This window comes from Corvus kubaryi, unplaced genomic scaffold (genome assembly GCF_017639235.1).
Source record: "Corvus kubaryi isolate FWS band 111438036 unplaced genomic scaffold, C.kubaryi_AGA036_p1.0 138, whole genome shotgun sequence".
Taxonomy (NCBI): domain Eukaryota; kingdom Metazoa; phylum Chordata; class Aves; order Passeriformes; family Corvidae; genus Corvus; species Corvus kubaryi.
In genome coordinates this window covers 11,312,378-11,334,340 of record NW_024580672.1, presented here as the reverse complement: position 1 = coordinate 11,334,340, position 21,963 = coordinate 11,312,378, and the positions used below count along the sequence as shown (strand labels likewise).

Here is a 21,963-nt window from a genome sequence, read left to right as displayed (position 1 = left end):
CACTGGGCTGCTGGATAGTTAAATTCCTGCTGCCAAAGAAAGCAAGGCAAGCTTTCGTGATGACGTCCACAACATCTCACGGGCAATTGGAAGTCATTCCTCTGCCTGTCCAGCCCAAGAGCATCCCACAATGATCAGGACCTGCTGGCAACCTGCTCCAGGCTCCCTCTCCCTTTCACTCCCAAGGTATGCATGGCAGGCTCTTGTGGTTCATGGCCATCTGAAGATTTTGGTATGCAGTTCAAAGGCCTAGAAAAAGAGACTACCCTGTACTAAGCTTCCAGAAGCCAAAATGCAGCTGTAAAAACAGTCTGCACTGCCAGTTTGGGTTCTGCACTCCCTTTTCAGATTCTGTATTTGCATTTCAGCCAGCTCGAGCTCCTCCCGCTGCTCTGCTCACTGAACCTGCTGCTTTGGTCCCAAATCTGCATCTCTGTGTGCTGCTGTCTCCAAGGGGAAATAAGATACGAGAAATTCCATGTCTTGACTTTGCTACACAACCAATTAACTCAGCTGCAAAGAAGGAAAAGCTTTCACTTGAACTAATTGTTTTCTATGCAGTAAACAGAGCACATGCAATTCGTGAGGGGCACTAAAGCTCAATCCTCATGTGTCTTCACATGTTGATTATTTACAGTAATGCTTTCCAGATAAATAGAAGAACAGTCTCCGCTCAAGTACAGAAGAAGCCAAGAACAATAAAACTGTGTCTCAACAATTAGGTAAAGTTTGACCACAGTACCTGAGGGCATTAAAAACCTTTGGACCAAAACCTTGCAGAAGAAAAGCAAGTGTTTCTTAGTTAACAATTAATAATTTAGACCTGAAGACTTTCATCCAGACATCCAGCTGAAGAGGAAAATTACACAGTATTTATACAGCTGGTACCACACAATCCCCTGGTATTTTGATACAAAAAATACAGTTCATAGTAGATTTGCCATTTTAATGTCCCCATTGTAGATGAGAAACGTGAAATTACTTTCTTAATATCATGTGATAAACCAGGATCACAACTGAAGAGTTCTTGCATAACTACTTGTGTGTCAAAGGCATGACTTGAGAGTACATTGGGGATTTCTAAAAAAGTTTTTAAATAATATTTATAAATTCACCCTAAAAAAACAAACCAAAAATTTACTAGTTTTTTCCCATTGTTTACCTTTCCATTAATCTTTTGATTTAAATAAACTAGCAAGACACTTCACCCTTGAGAGCCCTCGTGTCTGTAGCATATGCAAGATGCCTGCTGCCAGATAGGGAAAAAGCTGACCAACACAGAAACAGTGCAAGACTTTTAAAGGAACAAGTTAATAGGTTGAACCAGGTAAAAGAAGTATGTTTAAAGACCATTTCTTTAGAGACATTAGTTAAAATCATAAACAAGTTTTACCTTGCACCCCATCCTGAAGGAAAGTGCCTTCAGGACTGTTGGCAGGCAGTGCCTGTGCGACAGAAGAGCTACTGATAATAAGAGCTCTCAGCACAAGAATACAAATAAACAAAATCTAAGGTCATTCATTTCACAGTCTGGCTTGTGAAGTGCCACTAGAACTTAACGTTTCCAGAACTGTAAAATCAACTTTTTCTGTGCAACAGTAATGGCTACATCAACAGCAGCAGCTCAGCCAGCCTGCAGATTGCACTCATGCAAGGTACACAAATACACCTTCCATTTGTTTGGTTCCAAAAGATCAAGATGCAAGGGGCACACACCACCCAGCCAGGTCACTGTGAACATCTTGTCTAGTATTGCTTTCCTCCCCTGAGGATATCTACATTTTCCAACCAAAGCCAAAAGGTTCATTGCTTGCATATGCAGATTTAGTCCTGTTTTATTAGAACACACTGAATGTATTTAATCCTCTGGTTGCACTTCTAAAATCTTGTAGAGTAGGATCACAGCAAGAAGAGTTTTAGTTACATACTGTTAGATAACATAACACAGACAAGAAACCACCACTCACTCTTTGTGTTCCCCAAAGTTTATCTGTTCTGTTAAAGGCTGTGAAAAAAGGAGATTAGTCTGAGCCTCATCCACACCAGGAATTCAGCAAGCCCTTACATTTCATACTGGCCTGAAGTTACATATCAGCAAATGTGAAACAAGGCAACAACAGATTTGTCTTAAACTAAAAACTAAAGTTTTCCTGGCACAATGCTTCTCAATAAATACATATCATGCTGAAAATAAAGGAGGACTGCTTCTTCAGCTAGTCCATCTAAAGAAAACAGACTCCAGGTTTCAGAACAGAAAATGATTGCTCCAGACCTCCTGAATTCATCTTTGGCAGGATGATCCTTGGACTTTCCAGTCAAAGGATGGGCCTAAGAGCACAAAATGGGTCTGAGGAGAAAAATCTCCCAACTCTTGTTCAACAGCCTAACCAGTGGTTTAGTATGATCACAGACTCTGGAAAGTAGAGATACCAAGTGCAGAAAAGCAAGAAACTCAGTAAAAACAATGAGCCACAAACATGAGTGATATTAATAACCAAGTATGTGAGATGCAAAAATTCCTAGTGAGATGGGTAGGAAAAAGGAGCAAAACAATGAGACAAAGAGAAAACAATACAGCTAGGAAAAAACTAGAGAAAATAAGAGCTCTTATTTTTGACACAGTGATTTAAGACAGGCTCTGCTGGAGTCCAAGTGCTAAGTGTCAGTAAATGGAGAGAATCAGCAATAACAGCTGTCTGCAAGCCTGTTTTATCTAAGCTGCAGATCACAGGAGGTTGGAGAGTCAAATGCAAGCTGTTTGTGAAGTTTGCATCTTCTAAAAAGGCAGAAGTCAAACGACAAGGTATTTGAAGACAACACAACACAGGCATAACCCTCCTCCTCCTCTTCGGCATTCACTGTTTGAAAAGCAATCTGCAAACAACAAATGAGACAACCACTAAGAAAAGGAGGAATTCATCACACAGGAGACCCAGACATGAGTCATGACTTTCACATGCATTCAGGTAGTTACATGCATTCCAAGCAGAGTAAAGGTCTTTCAGATCATATCTGAAGAAAATTCTTTCCTTCCCCCCAAGAAGAGAGGCAAATTTGTTAATTTTACAGTTACAATTGGTACACAGGATGCGATGAAGTCAGCCCGGGATGAAGTCAGCCCAGTGTCGTGGCCTTGAAGACTCTGCCTTCTTCAAAGGTTTTGTTCAGTGTTTACAACACTCCTGTACTATGCCCACCACCTCCTCCAGCCCTTCCCTTACCTCCTGGCTCATTCTGATCTCAGCCCCCATTTAACCCTTCCGTTCCACACCAGTCACTCCCAATTCTTTAGCTCAGCTCTAAAAGGTGCTTTTACAGACTGCTAGCTCTGTGGGACAGATTTTCTGCCCACCACCAGTGGGATGGCTGTCACAGGGGATAATTTATGCAACAGGATGGCCTGATCTTCTGCTGGAGGCAGAAGACATGCAGTTCCTGTGGGTTCCTGTTGGCAGTCATCCACCACCTGGGATTTAAAGAGGATCTCAAACAGAGAAAGAGGTTTTTAAAAAAACAAGCAACTACTGATGCGAAGTAAATCAAAAGCGTATTACAAAGAGCGAGGAATACAGAACTTAGCAAGGGAGAGCACTTCTGCATATTTTGCACTCTTTCTGTATCAGGCCTCTGGTGTGGCTGCCTCAATTGTTTGACTGGCAGCTTATCCAGACTGTCGTGATTATGAGCTCTGATTCCACAGTAATTTAAGAAAAAAGATCTCTTGTGGACAACAGTACTTGACCTGCTGGTCGTATCTGCGTGCTGGGACATGAGAGAAAAGAATGAATCAGTTCTGCTCACTAAAAAGTCTCTGCACTGTCTGCAGGCGAGTCATTAATGGTCAAGTGTATTCCCTGCTTCCAAAGAAACACTTGACACCTTTCACACAAGGAAAGCTCAGGATGGCTGTTGAGATTCCTGGCAAAACACACTCTTCATAGCTGTTTCTACAGCTTATCAACCTTTTCACCTTCAATTTGCTCTTCAGCCAGCGGGAGACAAAAAGAAAAATAAAAGTAGTTCTGTAACCACTGGAGCTCCATAAAGCTGACCTCCCATTAGTGTGCTCCACAAGGCTGACTGACTTCGCAGGCTCACAAACTGTGAGCTCCAGCTGAGGCTTTGGTAAGAGGTAGGGCATGTATCAAGTCAGTCAACCCAACTCACAAACTTCCCAGTGCTAATAAGCTTGCTAGTGCAACTTTTCACTCAGTGATTCCCTGTTTGCTCGAGTTTTTTAAGGTGTCTCTATGCCTATCTGTTTTCAGAAGTTCTGTTGAAATTTTATGCATCTTTGAGGTATCTTCCAATCAAATTTCATTCAAGTTGGTCAGTAGCTTCAGAATGGATGGGGAGATACACACTGATAACTACATAAAGCTCACCTTCTTCTGTGAACTATCTTCTTTCATTAACAAAATCCACTTTCCTGCTCAGATCACTCTCTCCCTCTCCAGGACATTTAGCAAATCAGTATCTTGACAAGCTCCCTCAGCCTGAAGTAGAGCCAAGAGAGGGTTAGTTTCTGCTTTTCCCATGATCCCTCCCAGATCTCAAAAATAAACTCCACCAAACAACAAAACAAACAAAAAAACCCCAAACCAAAATGCAAAAAACCAAACCCAAACAAAAAACCAAACCCTATGGACCTCTGCTCTTGAGTTGCCTCTGAAGTTTTTATTACTGCCTTGCACACACCAGAACTAGAGATGAAATAAAAACACATCAACACTAGAAATAACAAACTTCCACCTCCTAGTAATGGAGAAGATTAAAGAGGAAAGAAGGGAGAATCCTCTTCTTTATTGCTAGCAGATCTTTCCTTTCTTGAGGTTCACTCTTTCCTCTGCTAGTCCTAAAGACTGCAGTCAGGAACACAAGGTCTTGATCCTCTGTGAGAAAAGGAAAGATGCCCTTGTCTCTTATTCCCTAAACCTAGCACCCTGCAGCTTGTCAGTCCTGGTAGCTGCTTGCCCTACCCACCTACACCTCTGCAACCCACTGTCAGCAAGATGCCATTTAAAATGCTGCTGGCCAAAGCTCGGTCTCCAGGGGATCTGCCCTTGGGATCTCCTCTCAGTCACTTGCTCATAAGCTTCCTGTGCACCGTCAGTGTTTGGATTTGGTTTACAATATGCCAGTATCAAAGTGCTTGGGAAGAAGGAACAGTCAGAAAACTGCATCTGAATCTCCTACACAACCCAGTTCTCACATCCTTTATTTTTCTGGCCAGTTTGGACCAACCTTGGGCGATGCCAGGTGGATGGATATGGGCTCAGCAGAGAAGGTCTGCAAACAAGCAGCACCACAAGCTGCCTCCACACAAAATAAAGTCTCTCCCTTCTATTTGCAGGTGTTGTTCAGGGCACAGCATACCAGAGAATATTGACCACATTGGCATTAAATAGTTTGTCCTGCTCCATCAGTCTGCCACCATCACCTACCTCACTTTGCACCTAGCAAACCCCTGCATGCGAACTGCTCTGTTACAGTTCCAAAAGCCATTGCACAGACCACAGCCATCATCTAAAAATAATATTGAAGGTGATCCCACTGATAATCACATCATTAGAGAAGAATCAAGTTTCTCCTTGTCCAAGCAGATAAACAGCAGGTCTCTGCAGCACCTTGAGCCTTCCTTTGCAGTCAAACAATACCTGCTGCTGAAATCATGGAAAGAGCTTCATTTGTTACTGCCACACCAACACACTTCTTTTAACAAGCAAGGTAGGGGCATGCAATTCCCTCTTGGCAAGCCCATCCTCTCCAGCCAGCTGTTATTTCAGGCATGTTTGTTACGTGCACTGTTCACAGGCTCGGCCACACAATCACCTGTCAGAGCTCTGCTGCCACAGCACGCAGGTGATGGCATCTCAAAATGTCTCTTCTTAGCTGTGGGCTTTCTAATCACACAAGACAGCAGTGGGAAGGAGGGACCCAACTTTCCTGTCAGCATCTCTCAATGAACTCATACAAGAATACCGTCCCTCACCATGTGCTCTTTTAGTTCTGACTCAGAAGCACAGAACAAAACCTGGCACAATCAGGTTGTTCTGCAATGTGCAATGAGCACCTCTGCCCTGCCATGACTAATAGCCCTTCCAAGATGGTCACCAGCCCTACCTCAGAGACAGCTTTTGAGATCTCTGACATGCTGAGTCCTTTCCCCCACAGTGCAAAAACAGCCGCACGGCTTCCCTGGTTGTCTTGGATTCATGAACGCCCTGAAACAAATGCAAGACAGGACTGTGTAGAGCCATAAAGTCACAGGTTAAATGCACTAATAAGCTCAGAGGATTCCTATGCAGCTAACCAGAAAGGGCAAATTCTTACCCTGTAAAGCAGGGCAGCTCAGATCAGAGGAATATCCCCAAACCTGGTACCTGGTTGTACATGTTGTCAGGAGACAGAACAAAAAGCCACGTGCAGCTCAGCATTCCTGAAACTACTGGACATCCCTGACAAGGAGACCTTTGCATAGGCACAGCTACAACCACAGGGCACATCAGCGACAGCACTGCATGGAGAAGTAGGCCATGGGATCATTAGCCCAATGATAGCTTTTTGCCACAAGCTAATGTCTGTTCAATCCTGCCAATCCTCCCAATGTGACTTAAAGGGAACAAAAAGGCAAAAAGAAAAGGTGGGCGGTTTGCATTTACTAAATATATTGCCCATTACCTCAGAGGGTGGCCATATGGAGGATTATAAAGAAACACAAACTATTACCAACATTAGTGCCTTTCTAATACCGCAGAAAGGCGAAGGTGAACGTCAACATAACACTGGGTTAATACAGGCTGACGGAGCCATATAAAAGAGCAGTGTTTCCACTTTTGCCAGCAGAAAAGCAGCTGTTGAAGATGCTTAGGGGAGCAGTGCTTCTGGGAGTCAAAGTAGGGTTCAGTGGGCGTTTTAGCCAGGTCTGAGTAACTACTGTTGAAATGTGGCCAAACACTGGGCGCATCCATCCTCTGCCTCCCTAACAGGGCCGATGGCAGGATCACCACTTTGGGCAGGATCCCTGCTGCCCAGCAGCACCTCATACAGCAGAGCCACTGCTCAGGGACACTCAGTACTGGATGCTCCCACTAGCCAGATGTGGCTGACCTGGCCCAACAGGCTGGGAGGATGGAAAAAACCCCAACCAAAACAACTCTGGCAGATGAAACTTTCCAAGTTCCCTTCTGGCACTCCACAACTCCGCAACAGTTGCCAAAGTTCATTCTTAAAGAGGTGCTATATTTTTCTTAACTAATCTTTGCAGGGTGGCAGGGAAATTCTCAGAAAGGCAATGCCAGGTGCCAGGCAGAGAGATGCCTTGACTCTGATGAAGAAATCTGCTACGCTCCTCCCCAGGGTTCACTGGACATTTTCAGACCAGGCTTTCCATCTGCTGCCCAGCTGTAGAGATGCAAGTTGAAATTCTTACAGCATTTCGTGTAATTATGAGTGCAACTCACAAACAAAATTTAATCAGCAGGAAAGCATGCTATACAGATGAGACACCGGAGTTCACAGTGGTAAAATCATCGCAGAAAGAGCGGTCCTTAACCCAGCCTGCAGTTATTTAGAGGTTCCTCTTCTGAGCAAGTACATCACGTACTTTGATCTCTGCTGCCTCCTGCCAAAATTGTGGATATTAGCAAGCCAAAAAACCAAGTCACAGACAAAGATATGGCAGGCAAAATACATCCTATGGTTACTCAAGCAGCTCTCCTCCTGAAGGAACCTGATGCATTTCAGGACACACAGAAGTGCAGTTGTAACTAGTTACCTTCACCTTAATCAAAAAAGTGGTTTTAAATTTACAGATGAGGAGACTCTGTTACGTGAGAATTGAAACTTTGCTGTTCAGTTCACAGACTACCTGAAGTGATGCTCTGAAAGGGCCTGAATCCAGCCAAAGCCTTGGATGAAGTGTGGTAACTCCACATTAGTGCAATCAGATCTGTGGTCACAGCCTTGGACAGAAACTCTGTGTTACAGGGGTGTTAGCCACAGTGACAGTCATGCTGAGTTATTCCTTAAAGCAAGGATCTCTTCTCTTTGTCACATATGATGAATCATGCCTCAAGTCACAGTACTTCAAGCAAACTCTTTAATTTGGGATGAAATCAGTCTTTAAGAAGAACACATGCTTCAGCCAGATTTTGGCTCAAAACCACCTTATTAGAGAAAGATGGATTCCACAGACTTGTCACATAGTTAACATTCACTTAAATCTCTTGTTTTTAAAGAAAACAACAGTTGAGAAAACTATGTGATAATTAAGCTGCAGGCATGGGAAGCAGACAGATGGTTGAGATGGTCAAATAACCTTTATTCTGCCCTGTAGAGACAAACTACAATAGAAAAATGATTAATGTTTGAAGTTTTTCATTACAAATTTTATCCAGTTCATTTTACAATATATTGATTTCTTATTTCCTTCTGCCTCAAACCAAGAGGGAGCAAACAGCTAAGGTGTGCTGCTAAGGCTATACTTCTACAGCTGCTACTGAACATGGCTAGATTTCTTCTTCCAGTGATGCTTATCCTGATTTTATTACAACATAATTGGAATACTTCTGCCTGTAATCTACTAATAAATGCTTCCACTCAAGTTAATAGAGTTTTGTGCTCTGATTACAAGTGAAACTGCAATGAATAGTCATGGAGACAGATAAACTTGGACTCGGGATAGAAGGTAATAAGCTCATCGTATCCTCCTCCATCCACCTTAGTTAAAAGAAAGGTTTTTGATGATCCTGGGCAGTCTGGACTTATTTTAACCTGAAACATCAGACCCTCCTGCAGAGCACAGTGTGTTCTCCTGAATGTTTGTTCAGTGCTAGGCAGTACAGCTCCACCTCCTGAATTATTTAAAGGACACATTTCTTGCAGCCCAGCCTTAGACCACCGGGTCTGTGGTACGGTTCTTCCAGGTGAGGGGGCGCAGACCCTGAGCAAGAAGCTCTCCCTGACAGCAGAAGCAATCAGGACATAGCAAATGTCTGCAAGGTATATGGAAGGAGGCAGCAGTCACCAGACGTAGCAAGGGCAGCAGCACTCTGGAGAGGACAAGAGACAAATGCTGTCAGGGTTTCAGGTAGAAACACAGGAACCTTTGGTGCAGAGATCTTCCAAGTCCAGCACTGTCCTGCTGCAGGCCTTCTCTATGAACTCATTGGCTCTGAGGAAATCAGGCTCTAAGGCAACACCAAAGCAGATGAAGTTTTGTTACATGCTCATTTCTCAAGATCCTACATTACCACTCTGGTTTTTGAGTGGGCAGCTGTCAATCTCTAGTGTGCAGTGAGATACCAGCCTTTTGACAGACAGAGTATACATTTAAGATCTAAAATAAGCTGTGAGAGCTTTATATAGACAAACTATGGAAAGAAAATGAGTAAAAGATGCATCCCTATCCAAGTGCTCTTAAAGAAAACGTAGGCAGCCAAACCTGTTCTCCCCCACTCTCATGTGTTGTACCACTCAAGGCATATTATTTTAGGATTATTTCTGGTGACTGACTAGAAAGTATAACAAGTCAAAAATGCCACTGTTCCACATGAAATCCAGCTGTAGGATTGCTTCCACGCCCTCCTCCTTTTTCCTTTCCTCCTTTTCTACTTCCTATTCCTTTGACTAATGTATAAACTGTCTGAGGCAGGGAGCATCTTGCAGTCTTCAGAGCAGGTATGACATTTTCATTAGCATGTATAGGGTTGAAGAGACTCACGGCTACCATACAGATAATCCTACCACCTGACCACTGCTCACAGCTGGGTACCACAACAACCAGAGAGCAAAACGGTTCTGAGATGTGCTTGTTTACATTCAGTTTATATACCTCGGCCTGCAGGTGAAATGGAGAAAGCACCAGGACTTCCATCTGTTAAAGGCAGTTGAGACAATGTGGAACACACAAAGCTCAACACAATCCTGCATCTGGCTCCCTAGGGAAGCAACAGTCAAGCCTTAGCCTCAGTGTGGCTGAAGGGGATTTGGGACAGCACTACCAACAGCAAATTACACAGCTTTTAAAGTAGATGTGGTGCTCTCAACACCTTGAAAAAAGAACAGAATTCAAAAGAGGAAAAACATCTGTAATCATAAACTCCTCGCCTCCTCCTTCTGCAGAAGTCTTGAGAAGTATTTTAGTGAACGCCTTCAAGAAGGACACACATCTGTCTGCATCCCTGTGACATTAAGCACAATGCACCCCATGGCACCTGTGACCTACAGTGACAGATCAGCATCTCACTATCTCTGACCTTCAACAAATGCAAACTCTGATTTGTACCTTACACAGAATACACCATATCAAACCAGAAGTCATCATATTCCATCCATGCTCTCCACGGGGTGAAAAAGACATACTGACTCCATGAACCATAAGATCCATGTCGTGCACAGATTGCTTGGCCGAGTGCAGTCCTCGCTGAGTGTCACTGAACATACACATCAAGCTGGGAGAAGTTATAGGTGTCTACACTGCTGGACTCAAGACCACCACTGAAGATGTGAACAGTACATATTGCAGCATAGACAAGAAATAGAGTAAAGAGATGAAAAAGAGGGAGCAAACTTCATTAAAACCCTTTCCAGGCGTGACAAAAGTAGTAAGCAGGTGCTCAGAGCCTACAAAAACAAGGCCTAGCTCCCCTCATCCCAGCTGAAACACGCTCCCTCTTCCTCCCCGCTGCCCACAGGTTTGCGCCGAACCTCCTCTCCGCTGTTCCTGCCACGGGAAGACCAGCCCACCTATCCTGGGCAGCACCACACAAGTCCCACTTTCCTGCTGACCCATGTCCTCTGGCCAGCTACCCCACTGCCAGCCTCCAGCTCACTCCAAACCTCCTTCAGCCCTGTCCCCTGACAGGTCACCTTGCTCCCTGTCACCACCCCCAATAGACACCTGCACCTCCACCCGCAGGCCCCTGCGCACCTGCCAGCTCCCGCTTCCTGCCCTCACTACAGCCACCTCTCCCTTGGTGTCCAGTCAAACACCTTTCTCCTTCGTCCTGCAGCCACTCTGCCGCACAAAGCCCCTGCAAGCGGCACTGCCAGCCGTGCATGGACCCCTACACCACCTCTCCATCCCCCCGGTACACAGCAACCGCCAGACCCAGGGCTCTGCATCTCCTCCAGCTTCACTCAAGTCACGGGGCTCCCCAAACCTTAGGCGGGCCCCCAAAAGCCTCTTCCCTCAGGCACCTCATGCACATCCTGCCAGCCCCGCCAGACCCCCTGTCCCAAGGGGCGGCGCAGCTCCCCGCACTCACAGCCGTCCCCCTTCCCAGGAACGCAGCGCCCCGGCACGGCGCGACCCCAGACCCCCTCGAGCAGCCCCCCCCCATACCTGGGCGGGCTCCGCGCCGGCGGGCAGCCCCTCGGGCAGGGCGTGGAGCAGCAGCAGGGCCATGGCGGCGCGGAGCCTCCTCGCCATCCCCCCCACCCCCCGCTCCCGCCTCCCCGGCCCGACTGCGGCCCGGGACGGGAGCCCAGGGGCACCCCGCGCCCGGACCCACCCCCGGCGCTCGTCTATTGGGCGGGCGGCGCGGATCTCGGCTTCCCATTGGCTCAGCGCGATGTCGCTTAGGGCAAAACGGGGAGGGGCGGGAACCGCTGGCAGCGAGCTACCATCTTGAGTGTGGCGCAGTGGGGAGGGAGCCTGCGGTCGTACTCGGGCCGCCATGTTGTGAGTGGAGGAACTGGCTGGAAAGGGGTGCGGAGCTGCACCCTCCCCCGCAATGGAACCCCGTGAGCACAACTGGGCACTGCGAAAAGGGAGTCCACAGGCATCCTCCTGCACAGCCACAGCCTCCCTATGGCAGCCAGGCACTCATCCTCATTCACCTGGTCACTCCTGCTCCCCAGTGCTCTCACATTGCCCCAAACTCCAACAGCCCCCCCGGACCTGGGGTACACCGGGAATAGGGGCATGGAGAGGGTGCTGGGATGGCAGCAGCAGCATGGCACTGGACTTAAGGCATCCAGTGGGTAGCAATGTGTTGGTGCCAGCACCACTGGGAGACAGGAGCAGCATGGAGAAGAGGATCTCCCGCTGCGGCTGTGTCCCTGCGTGTCCCCACATAGTGAACGTGCACACTCCCAGCAGGAGTAGGGGCACCGGCACTTGGCATTGATTCACAGCTTGGGTGAGACAGCCCATGTTTCTGGGGCAGTGTCAGAGGGTTTCTACACTGCCGTTCCCAGCGTGCCAGACGGCCTCCAGGCTGGATCAGCAAGAAAAGGTTTATCAGATGCTCAAATAACATGTTAGGAAAGGCCAAGGAAAAAAAATCGATTTAGCATCTTATCTCCTGCCCTGGCATTTTTCTATCAGGGCAGTCCTCGGGCACACCTAGCCCTGCCGGATCAGCTCACCTGCCTGCTGCTGGCATGGGCCAGCAGGCGTTCACCCATCACACCATGCTCGCTCCTCTTCCTGTGCCAGCCAGATCCCGGCCTCCCACCAGTCCTTGGCCAAGCCCTCCCGCTGGGACTGCCAGTGCCTGAGAGAGCCCAGCATTCTCCCATGCCTCCCCAGCCCCTACTCAGGCTCTGCTGCAGACCGATGTGACATCTTTGGTGTGGTTACCATTTGAAGGGAGGTCGTAAACATGCTGGAACACTGACATTTCCGCCACACACAGTTATTGAAGGAGCTTTATTCCTGTTCCCAGCCAGCCCTGAAATTAGAGGCACAGCAGGGAGAAGTCATGGAGTTCACCAGAGCACAGGACAAATCTAGATCAGGTGTGACTCATTGCCGGCGAGCAATTAGCACTTGCTGCGCTTCCCAAGCGGGGATTTGTCTGGCTCTGACTCTGCAATGAGATTTCCTTCCTGTTGCAATGGGAAATGGAGGCCAGGCTGGCCACAGCTTGGAAGCAACTCCTCTGCTCCCCAATGAGACCAAGGCAGGCTGCAGAGTTATCTATGGTTTTGGGGAGGGCTGGCAGGCACTGGCTGCAGTGACCATCTCCAGAGTGATGTGAGCTGTTGAGATGACTTGAATCCTCGGGGGGGTATTCCAGCTACAACCTAGAAACCTAGAAACCCTGCTGAGCTGAACTGTCAGCTGGCATAAATCCATGTCCATCTGAAAAGGGAATCCACTGCTACAAGCTCAGGGAGGTGGGGGGGAAGGTCTGTCTTGAGGATGGCTTGCCAATTCTACAAGCCCAGAGCAAACCTCTACCTCTGTCCAAAAGCAATAAACTGCACCATGTCCCACTCCCCAGGGCAGGGAAAGAGCTGATGTGAGATGGCAACAGCACTTCAGGGTCTCTGTGCTCCATTGCCCCTCCAGTATGGCTGGGGACAGGAAAAAAATGAGTGGCCAAATGGCTGAGGCCTTGCTGCCATGGTCCCAAGCTTGGCTTCGTGTGGCTGCTGCCCCAGAATCACTGGCTACAGAGCCCCCTGCCCTGCCAGGACCCCTCCAAACTGCCAAGGCAGGAAGGGTGAACAGCAAGAATGTGGCTGTGATGCACAGGGGAAGGGCAGTTTTTGGGTGCTACAGCACATCATTTTACAAATATCATTGTGCTGCCAAGCATGCCAGGGGCACCTTGGACCCAAAAGATTGCTACAGGTACTTTTCTGAAAGTCCTCACAGCTCATTTGGGTGTAGGACAAGAGCAGCTCGAGCTAAGGAGCTTAAGAAAAGCAGAGAGCAGAGATGTCTTCTTGTGGCTTCTCTCCACTCCCAACAGGGGTGACATCTGTTTAATTTCATGTGCTTAACTATTACTTTAATTGTGCTTTAACAAGAGATCTAATAATGTCCAGGGAACAGATAGACAAGTTTGGACATGTTTTCCTACTTTCAGCTCCACTATTAATTGTTTCAGAGCGCTGTTTTAGCTTTCTAGCAGTAGCTACATGTGGTTGGAGACATTGTCCTTTGCCTGTTGCAGCTTTGGCAGAAGGAAACCTGCTGTGGATACATCTTGGCACTTCAAGAGGTACCTTTTGGGTTTGGCTGCTCTCCCTGAAGGAGCAGAGTGGTTAATGTGTCTCTACTCAGGCATGTGGCTGATGCGAGAATGCTGCTGCCCCAGAGATCTGACACGGATCCCTGACTGGAGGGAGGAGCAGGGATCATCCACTGGGCCATGGTGCTCTCGGAGCAGCCACGTCATATGGCTTTTTAGAAACAGGTTTGTCCCACCAAGGGATGTTCATCAGCAAGCAGAGAGCCTGGATGCAGCTGATTAAAAGCAGCGGCTTTAGTCCAGGATTTGGGCTCCTTTCTCTCCCAAACAAGGCTGCAGCACACTCAAGCTGGTCTTCTTTGGAGTGGGAGAAGCCTCATGGCAGACCCAAGATAGCATCATGAAACTCTGACTGGCCATGAAGATAAACAGCACCCATTGGTGTAGGAAGGGTCACCCAGTGTCATCCTCCTGAGGCCCACAAGAGGATGAGTGTCACTGGGAGCACAGCACAATCACCTTTTGTCACTTGCCCTGGGACTCTGCAGCCCCACAAACCTCTTGAGGAAGGCTACCATTGAATGCCCAAGGGTTTCAGAGCTCATGCCATCCCTTACACTCTTCCTCCTTCTCCTGGCCCCTTTGCTCACCCTCACCCTGATGATTGGTCAGTTACAAAGCCCACACCTTTCCCTTCCAAGGCAAGCATGAGATCCACACAGCAGCCCAACCCAGAGACACACAGAGATCAGCCAGAAGCACAACCCACAGCTGTTTTTTGAAAATCACCGCATTTATTTTTCAACCTTCCTCTGTCGTTTGCAGTGCTGCTATTCAGAAGCCTGAGTTAATGCCTTGACAGCTCTGTGACAATAAAGAGAGAAGCTACTGGAGAGGGTTCAGTGGAGGGCCAAAAAGATGATGAGGGATTTGGAGCATGTCTTATGAGGAGAGACTGTGGCAGCCAGGCCTGTTCAGTCTGGAGAAAAGAAGACTGAGAGGGATCTCATCAATGCACATAAATGTCTCAGAGGCAGGTGCCAAGAACACAGTGCCAGCCTCTTTTCAGCGGTGCCCAGCGATAGGACAAGGAGCAATGGCCATAAACTAAACCACGAGAAGTTCCACCTCAACATGAGGAAGAAATTCTTTACATTGAGGGTGGCAAAGCACTGCAACAGGCTGCCCAGGCAGGCTGTGGAGTCTCCCTCTCTGGAGATACTCAAAATTCACCTGGATACATTCCTGTGTAACCTGCTCTAGTGACCCTGCCTTGGCAGGGGTTCTGGAATAGATGACCTCCAGAGGTCCTTCCAACCCTAACAGTTCCGTGATTTCTGTGTCTTCCCCACATCAAAAGGGGCACAGAGACAATTGTCCTGTAAAGCTGCAGTTTCATGGTTCTAGGTGGGGACCAGAGATGTAGGACAAGGGTGACAGCTACCTCTTGTGCTCAGAGGAATGAAAAAATTAGAGCTTAAAACAATTAGCTATTTCTTCCTGGGTTGTGGCAATCACAGAGTGAATAGAACCTGAACCTGAGAGCAAGGAAGGCACAGTCCAAGCATTGGCCTCTGGACTTTGGGATGGTCACTCTCATGGTAGACAGAACAGGTCCCTTCACACCTGCCAAGACATGATCTAGCTCTTGGGAAGAGGCTACTGTGGTGATTAAAGGCAGGAATGTGGTTTGGTTGCTGGTACCATGGCAGGATACCTGCTTTTGGAGGTAGAACTGTGCTCTGAGCCCCAAGGGAGAGAGCCTCATGCCTCATGGGGCCAAACCAATGAGGCCCAGACAGGCTGGGCAGATCCTCGTGTGCAGGGTCAAAGGAAGGCACAGGAAGTGCAGGCATCCCTCAGGGCAAGAGGGACATGGGAAGGCTGGGACGTGGCCAGCAGCAGATGGGGGTGGCTCAGGACAAGCCGAAGTGCTGCAAGCTGGACATGGAGAGTCAGATCCTGCTTCTACAGTGGAAGAAGGCTGCAGAGAAGGTGTTGGGTGGGGGAGCAGATCTGGGCTGGACTGTCCTGGGCTGGACTGTGCCTCTGACCCTGCTCAGGGGACATGGGATTGGTGGTGGCAGGAGGCCAGAGGGGTGCGATGGCTCCTGAGCTAGTCTCCATTCACAGTCCTTTGTTAAAATAGACATATGGTACTTTGTCCCCGTGCTTGGCCACAATGCTGTCACGCAGCTCCAGCTCAAGGTCAGCCAGTGCAAGAGAGCTGTGGGGAGAGGGGATACACACTGAGAGCCATGATTCTCCTCCCCAACCACCAGTCAAGCCACCCTCCCTCCCTATTGCCATTTGAGGTCATCTGCAGTCCCTGGGATCTTGCAGGCTCATGGCAAGACCCACAACCCTTCCCTCCCAGGGCTGGAAGGCAGAGAGCTGCCCATGGAGCTGGCTGTCCTGATACTCCCAGCACAGAGCTCACAGAGCAGGGGAGGCACATGCTCTCCTGCTGCCCTGGGCACCAGCATGTACAGGCAGGCGCTGCCTCGGGTTGAAGGGTGGGTGCCCATCATGCTTCTCCTGGGATGGGCTGAGAAGAACTAGGGGAGGAGGAAGGCTCCTGAGATCCCATGAAGGAGGAAGAAGCAGTGGAACAGGTACCATTGCTGTGGGAAGAGGGCACAGGCTGCTGGCACCATGAAGAGGAGACTGTGGGACAGAGAAGAGCAGAGCATTAGTCTTGGGATCGCAGCCTGTTTGCCCTCCAGCCACAGGGGTTTCAGCCCAAGAGGTGCTGCTCACACCCCATGACTCCCAATAACTGAGGAAAGCCCAAGCTGAAATGTAAGCAGCTTTGCAATCCCTTCTGGGAAAGAGGTATTTTTTCAAGCATCTCTTTGGAGCCATACTCCAGGCACTCACAGGCAATTGAGCAGTGAGATACTTACAAGCCCCCACAGAGCAGCACCTGCAGAGGCCCATGGAGAACCCGGATCCGCTGCAAGAGAAGAGCCAGGAATGAGTCCCTGGCCTCACCAGAAGACCCAGTCACAGCGTCAGAAGACTTCTCCCCTCAATAACGCTGAATGCCCAACACCTCTGGTGTGCACCAAACCCTGCCACCCTCCCATAGCCTCTCCATGTCCCTTCAGTGACTCAAGTAGGGAGCAAAGCAAGCCGGGCTCTGCAACTCCCCATTTGATCCCCAGCATACCAGCAGCTGGGAACCCACTGGCAGGAGAAACATGTACTCACCTGCATGAAGGCGAATTTCTCCAGTCGCTCCATGACAATGGGCAAAATAACTAGGTACAGAGAGCAAAGGTCAGCCCAGATCCCAGAACAGCTATCCTCTAGCCAGCCTGCAGGGCTGTCCCAGCAGGACCATCCATGTAGGGGCCATGGCAGCAGCTAGTTGTGCTGGGGGCCACTGGGTGTTTGCTGACAGCAGGGACCTGACACAAGACCCCCAAACATCCATCATCCAGGCAGCATAGTCTGTGCTCCTCATGCTCCCATCTCTCCTGCTGGGTTTGCAGCATTTCAAGGGTCTCAGGAGCAGAGGGGATGCCAGGCTGCAGGATGAGGAGCTGGGGCCAGAGAGCACGAGATGCATCCTTGAGGGGCCAAACTGCCATAGGAGCACCCCCTGTGTCCCGGGTTGTGGTTTGGCACAAAGGGGCTGGGGGCGTGGGGGCCTCTGATGGGAATGGCAGGATGAGGAGAGCAAATGCCATCTGGGATGCAGGGACACCCTCACTCTTCATCATGAGGGAAACTGAAGCAGGGGAGTTCAGTTGTGCACCCTCCTGCCCCGCACTCACTCATGCCCGGTGCTGCCATGGTGATCCTGGAGAGCACAACCTGTGCGATGCCCTTCACTGCCGCCCTCTGCAAGCAAAAGCAGTAGGTGAGCCCCAGCAGAGACATGCCCCAACCCACATCCCCATCCCCAGACTCACCCTGGAGCGGCCAAGCTCATTGTTGTTCTCATCTGTCACTGTGATCCCGTTGATGATCTCCCTGAAGGGGACAGGCAGCCGTGAGCGGAGGACAGGGTGGCCGGGAAAGCGTGAGGACACAGCAACGGGGTGATGGGGTGCCAGGGGAGTCCTTTGTGCTGTGCTGGCACAGCATCCCCGGATGGCCCCATGGCACGGGGCTCCACCACCCCGGGGCACTGCGGTCCCCAGCCCAGCCGATGCTGCCATCTTCAGGGCACAGCTGCCAGCAGGATCTGGCCGTGCTAGGGACAGACACTGCTTGGGACACGCAGCTGAGCCAGGGGACATTCCCTCACAGAGCACCCGAGCTCCTTGTGCCGTGACTTGTGGGGGATCCCGAGCAGCAGACACAGGTCACCACAAGGACCCAACCTGGGGTGTCCCAGCACCAGGATATCGTGGACTGGGGTTCTCCCATGACATGCAGGAGATCTTTGGGTCTGAGGGATCTTCCAGCACAGATCCCAGAACGGCTATCCTCAGCCAAAAATCCCCTCCTGCTCCAGGTAGAGACTGAGCCATCCCACCCAGCATCCTCCACCACAGGCACAGCATTGCAAATGCACAGACCCCAGTTCACCTCCCTCCAGCTCCCAGGATGGGAATCCAAGGCAGGGAGCCCAGGCAGCCCAGGAGCTCGGCTGCCACCAGCTTGCGTTTGGAGGGACCTGGGTCCCTCAAGCGCCCAGGACATGTGTGACACTTACTGTTGCCGCATCATGGGGATATTGACACAGTTGGCAGCAGCCACAGCTGCAAAGGGGACCCAGCGGGCCAGCAAGGGGGGAGCTCGCTGCAGGAAACAGGCTGGCATCAGCATGAGAGAGCAGGATGTGCCCAGCTGCCTCACCTGGCCCTGGCCTGGCATACCTTGGTGTAGAGGTTGAGTCCCACTGCAGTGGCCAGGGCTGCACCGGTGGCTGTGACATAAGCCACCCCGATTTGCCTGGACAGCGATTTCAAAGAAGGGAGAGAACAGAAACACCAACTCTGACTCAGCCCTGTTCCTTCTGTGCCCAAAACACGGGATAAGGAGTCTTTACAGGGCATCCAGGGGTGCATCAAATAGACACACTCCATCCTGTGGGGCCCGCTCACCTCAGAGAGATGGGGGAGGCAGCGTTGCGGTTGGTGTAGTTGACAAAGGCATTAAATGACTGGTTCACCCACTGCCAGAAAACCACGGCAGGCACCGTCCTGCGGAGGGAAGGGACCAGGAGAGCACCCGAGGGCTGTCAGGGATGCCAGGCCTGTGCCCATTGCCAGGCTTGGCAGGGAGACAGCCAAGATGCCTGCAATCCACTCATCATGGTGTCTCCAAAGGAAAGCTGAGGAACTGTGGCAAAGTCACAAACCAGTGGGAGAGCTGGGAAGTGATCCCAGCAGTTCTGGTTGCCCTGGGGAGCATAGGAAGGGGGGCGCCCAGTCCTGCAAGGCACTTGGGCAGGGGTGGGAGACACAGCTCTCAGCAGGGTGGCAACCATCCTCTGCTGGACTGAGATAAGCCTTTGTCAAAGCAAGCAGCAAGGAGGGAACACATGGAGACAGAAACGGCTCTGGGGGATGAGGGTGCCTGGGTTTCTACTGGTGTCTCAGGGACACTGACGTGGGGCAGGAAGGGACACAGGGAGATGTGGGTCTGAGCAAGCTCTGGGATGCAGGAGGGTGGAGAAGGGAAATGCAGGGAGGTGTCAGCAGGGGCTGGGGATGCTGAAGCAGCCTGGCCTGGCGGCACATTTGATCCTCGGTTCCAAAGACTGCTATGGGCCACAGACCAAGAGCACGAGCCAAGTAGGATTTGGTTGTATTAATCATTACAGGGGCTCTGGGAAGAGCTCAGGGTGAGGTGAGACCATCCCCAACCATGCCAGGGACCAAGGGAATCTGTGATGCTTCTACTACAAGCTGGGTGCTGGGGACAGAGCCCAGAGACATGGGGCTTGACCACAGGACACAGCCAAGCACAGCAGCCATGGGCATGCCTTGGCCAGCACCCAGCCCCAGAGGAGGCAGACTGGCCATGTTCTGGCCACTGGCGACCTCGAGAGGGGCTGGGGGCTGTCAGGGCTGTGTCCCCAACATGGTGTACCCAGGAGCTCACCGATAGAACTGGAGCATGCAGCCAGTGATGGCCATGCCCCCCGGCACCTGGAAGGACATCCTCCCAATGAAGTTCATCTTCTCACCGCTGTCAGGGTGGAAGGCTGAGTCGTACAGCTTCTTGGCATAGAGCAGCTGCTCCTGGCTGCTTCCTGGCGGCACCACCCCGGCCCTGCAAGCCCAAAGCCCATCAGGGGAAGCTGCACAGACCCGCCAGCACCTGGCACTGCCGAGGCAGAGCGCGCTGGGCACCACATGAAAGGCAGGGGAAACATCTCCTGAGGAGGATGCATGTCACAGCTTGAGGCTCCTGGGATAAGCCTGGGAACCCCCCACAAAACTACCTCCAAAAGATGTTACATCACAGTGTACCTGCTTGGGAATGACTGCCTCCATCCCCCTGCAACACTGCACAGTGGTTGGGATGGCCATGAACACAGGCATGGCACTTGCCCCAGCTGCACCCCTGCCCCTCACCTGCAGCCCTCCACCAGGGCCTTGGCCCGGTCCAGCTCCTCCTCCGGCACCAGCACTGTCCGAGGGTCGGTGATGTTGAGGAAATGCTTCAGGCGCCCCACGAACGTGCTCTGGTCCCAGCGTGGGGAGTTGATGTTGAAGCCAAGGGGAATGGTGGCCATTTTGCTGTGAGTCTGGGCAGGGGGAAAAAGCCACTCAGCAGGATCCTGCTTTGCTTGCTCATTGAGTGCAGGCCTGCCACGGCCACAGGAGCAGTCAACTGGGTGAGAGCCGTGGCAGGTTTATGTTTAACAGGACAATTGGACTTTCAGCAGCCCTAAGCCCAGGAGGCCCCTGCACTCCTGCTGTCAGCAGAACACTGCAGTGAGGCTGCTCCTCCACACATCACCCTTCTTCCCTGCGGTCCCCCCACTTGCGCTGCACCCCACAGCACCTGGCACCCCCTCCTTGGGGTGGGATGGTGCTGCACAGCACTGTAGGGCCCAGCTCACCCCTCCACAAGGCTGCCCTCCAGGCACTCCCACAGGGGCACTGCACTGCAACCCCTGTGCGTGCAGAGCACAGCACCCCCACACTGTGCTGTGTCCCCCACGGCACCGTCCTGCACATCCCTCTGATGCTGCTCTGCACTGCCATGGCATTGCCCTGTGTGCTCCCTGGGGTGCTGCACCACATGCCCACTGTTGCACAGCACAGAACCACAGAATGTATTAGTCTGGAAAATACTTCTGAGATCATCTGAGTCCAACCTATGACCAAACATCACCATGTCAACTACAGCATGGCAGCAAGTGCCATGTTCAGTCTTTCCTTAAACACCTCCAGGGATTGTGACTCCACCACCTCCCTCGGCAGTCCTTTCCAATGTCTAATCACCCCTTTGGTAAAGAAATTCTTACTAACGTCCAACCTGAACCTCCCCTGGCACAGCTTCAGACTATATCCTCTCGTCCTGTCGCTGGTTGCCTGGGAGAAGCAGCCCACTCCCACCTAGCTACAACCTCGTTTCAAAGGTAGTTGTAGACAGCAATAAGGTCCCCCTGAGCCTTTTCTCCAGGTTAAACACTCTTAAACACGCCCAGCTCCCTCAGCCACTCCTCATAAGACTTGAGCTCCAGACCCTTCACCAATTTCCTTGCCATTCTCTGGAAGGCATAGCACAGCTCAGCACACCCCCAGGCTCAGTTCAGCACACCCCAGGCTCGGCCCGGCATGGTACAGCCCCAGCACACCTCCGGCCCGGCCCGGCCCGGCATGGCATGGCATGGCACGGCACGGCACGGCACGGCACGGCACGGCTCGGCACGGCACGGCTCGGCACGGCTCGGCTCGGCTCGGCACGGCACGGCTCGGCACGGCACGGCACGGCTCGGCGCACCCCCGCCCCAGCCCTGCCCGTCCCGTCGCGTCCCCACGTGTCCCACCTGCGCTGCCAGGCCCCTCTCCCGCCTCCCGCCCACGTGTCCCTCACCCGCCCCCGCGCTCCGGGGCGT

At 51.0% G+C, this 21,963-nt stretch overlaps 2 protein-coding genes across 8 annotated transcripts in view; both read right to left on the bottom strand.

The window, feature by feature from the left end:
• The window catches only part of WBP1L (WW domain binding protein 1 like), a 60,681-nt gene extending 49,117 nt beyond the window's left edge, over positions 1-11,564 (bottom strand). Inside the window, exon 1 of one of the 3 annotated variants that reach the window (XM_042019219.1) lies at positions 11,348-11,564. In XM_042019219.1, coding sequence (XP_041875153.1) covers positions 11,348-11,564 — 217 coding nt within the window. The remainder of the gene's footprint in view (positions 1-11,347) is intronic. The other 2 variants (XM_042019220.1, XM_042019223.1) reach the window with 2 other exon arrangements.
• Positions 11,565-14,703: 3,139 nt separating this feature from the next.
• Positions 14,704-21,931, bottom strand: SFXN2 (sideroflexin 2). 5 transcript variants are annotated; one of them, XM_042019217.1, is made up of 12 exons: positions 21,895-21,931; positions 20,471-20,643; positions 19,995-20,165; positions 18,992-19,090; positions 18,764-18,839; positions 18,601-18,686; positions 17,852-17,912; positions 17,714-17,780; positions 17,145-17,194; positions 16,838-16,887; positions 16,551-16,598; positions 14,704-16,158 (listed from the first exon to the last, which is right to left on the bottom strand). In XM_042019217.1, the coding sequence occupies exons 2-12, from the start codon at positions 20,629-20,631 to the stop codon at positions 16,059-16,061; spliced, it is 969 nt and encodes a 322-aa protein (XP_041875151.1). In that variant the 5' UTR covers positions 20,632-20,643; positions 21,895-21,931; the 3' UTR covers positions 14,704-16,058. The 5 variants fall into 5 exon arrangements, with proteins under 5 accessions (XP_041875151.1, XP_041875148.1, XP_041875149.1 ...); XM_042019214.1 differs by lacking the exon at positions 21,895-21,931 and adding an exon at positions 21,703-21,751; XM_042019215.1 differs by lacking the exon at positions 21,895-21,931 and adding an exon at positions 21,610-21,693.
• Between the last annotated feature and the right edge of the window lie 32 nt (positions 21,932-21,963).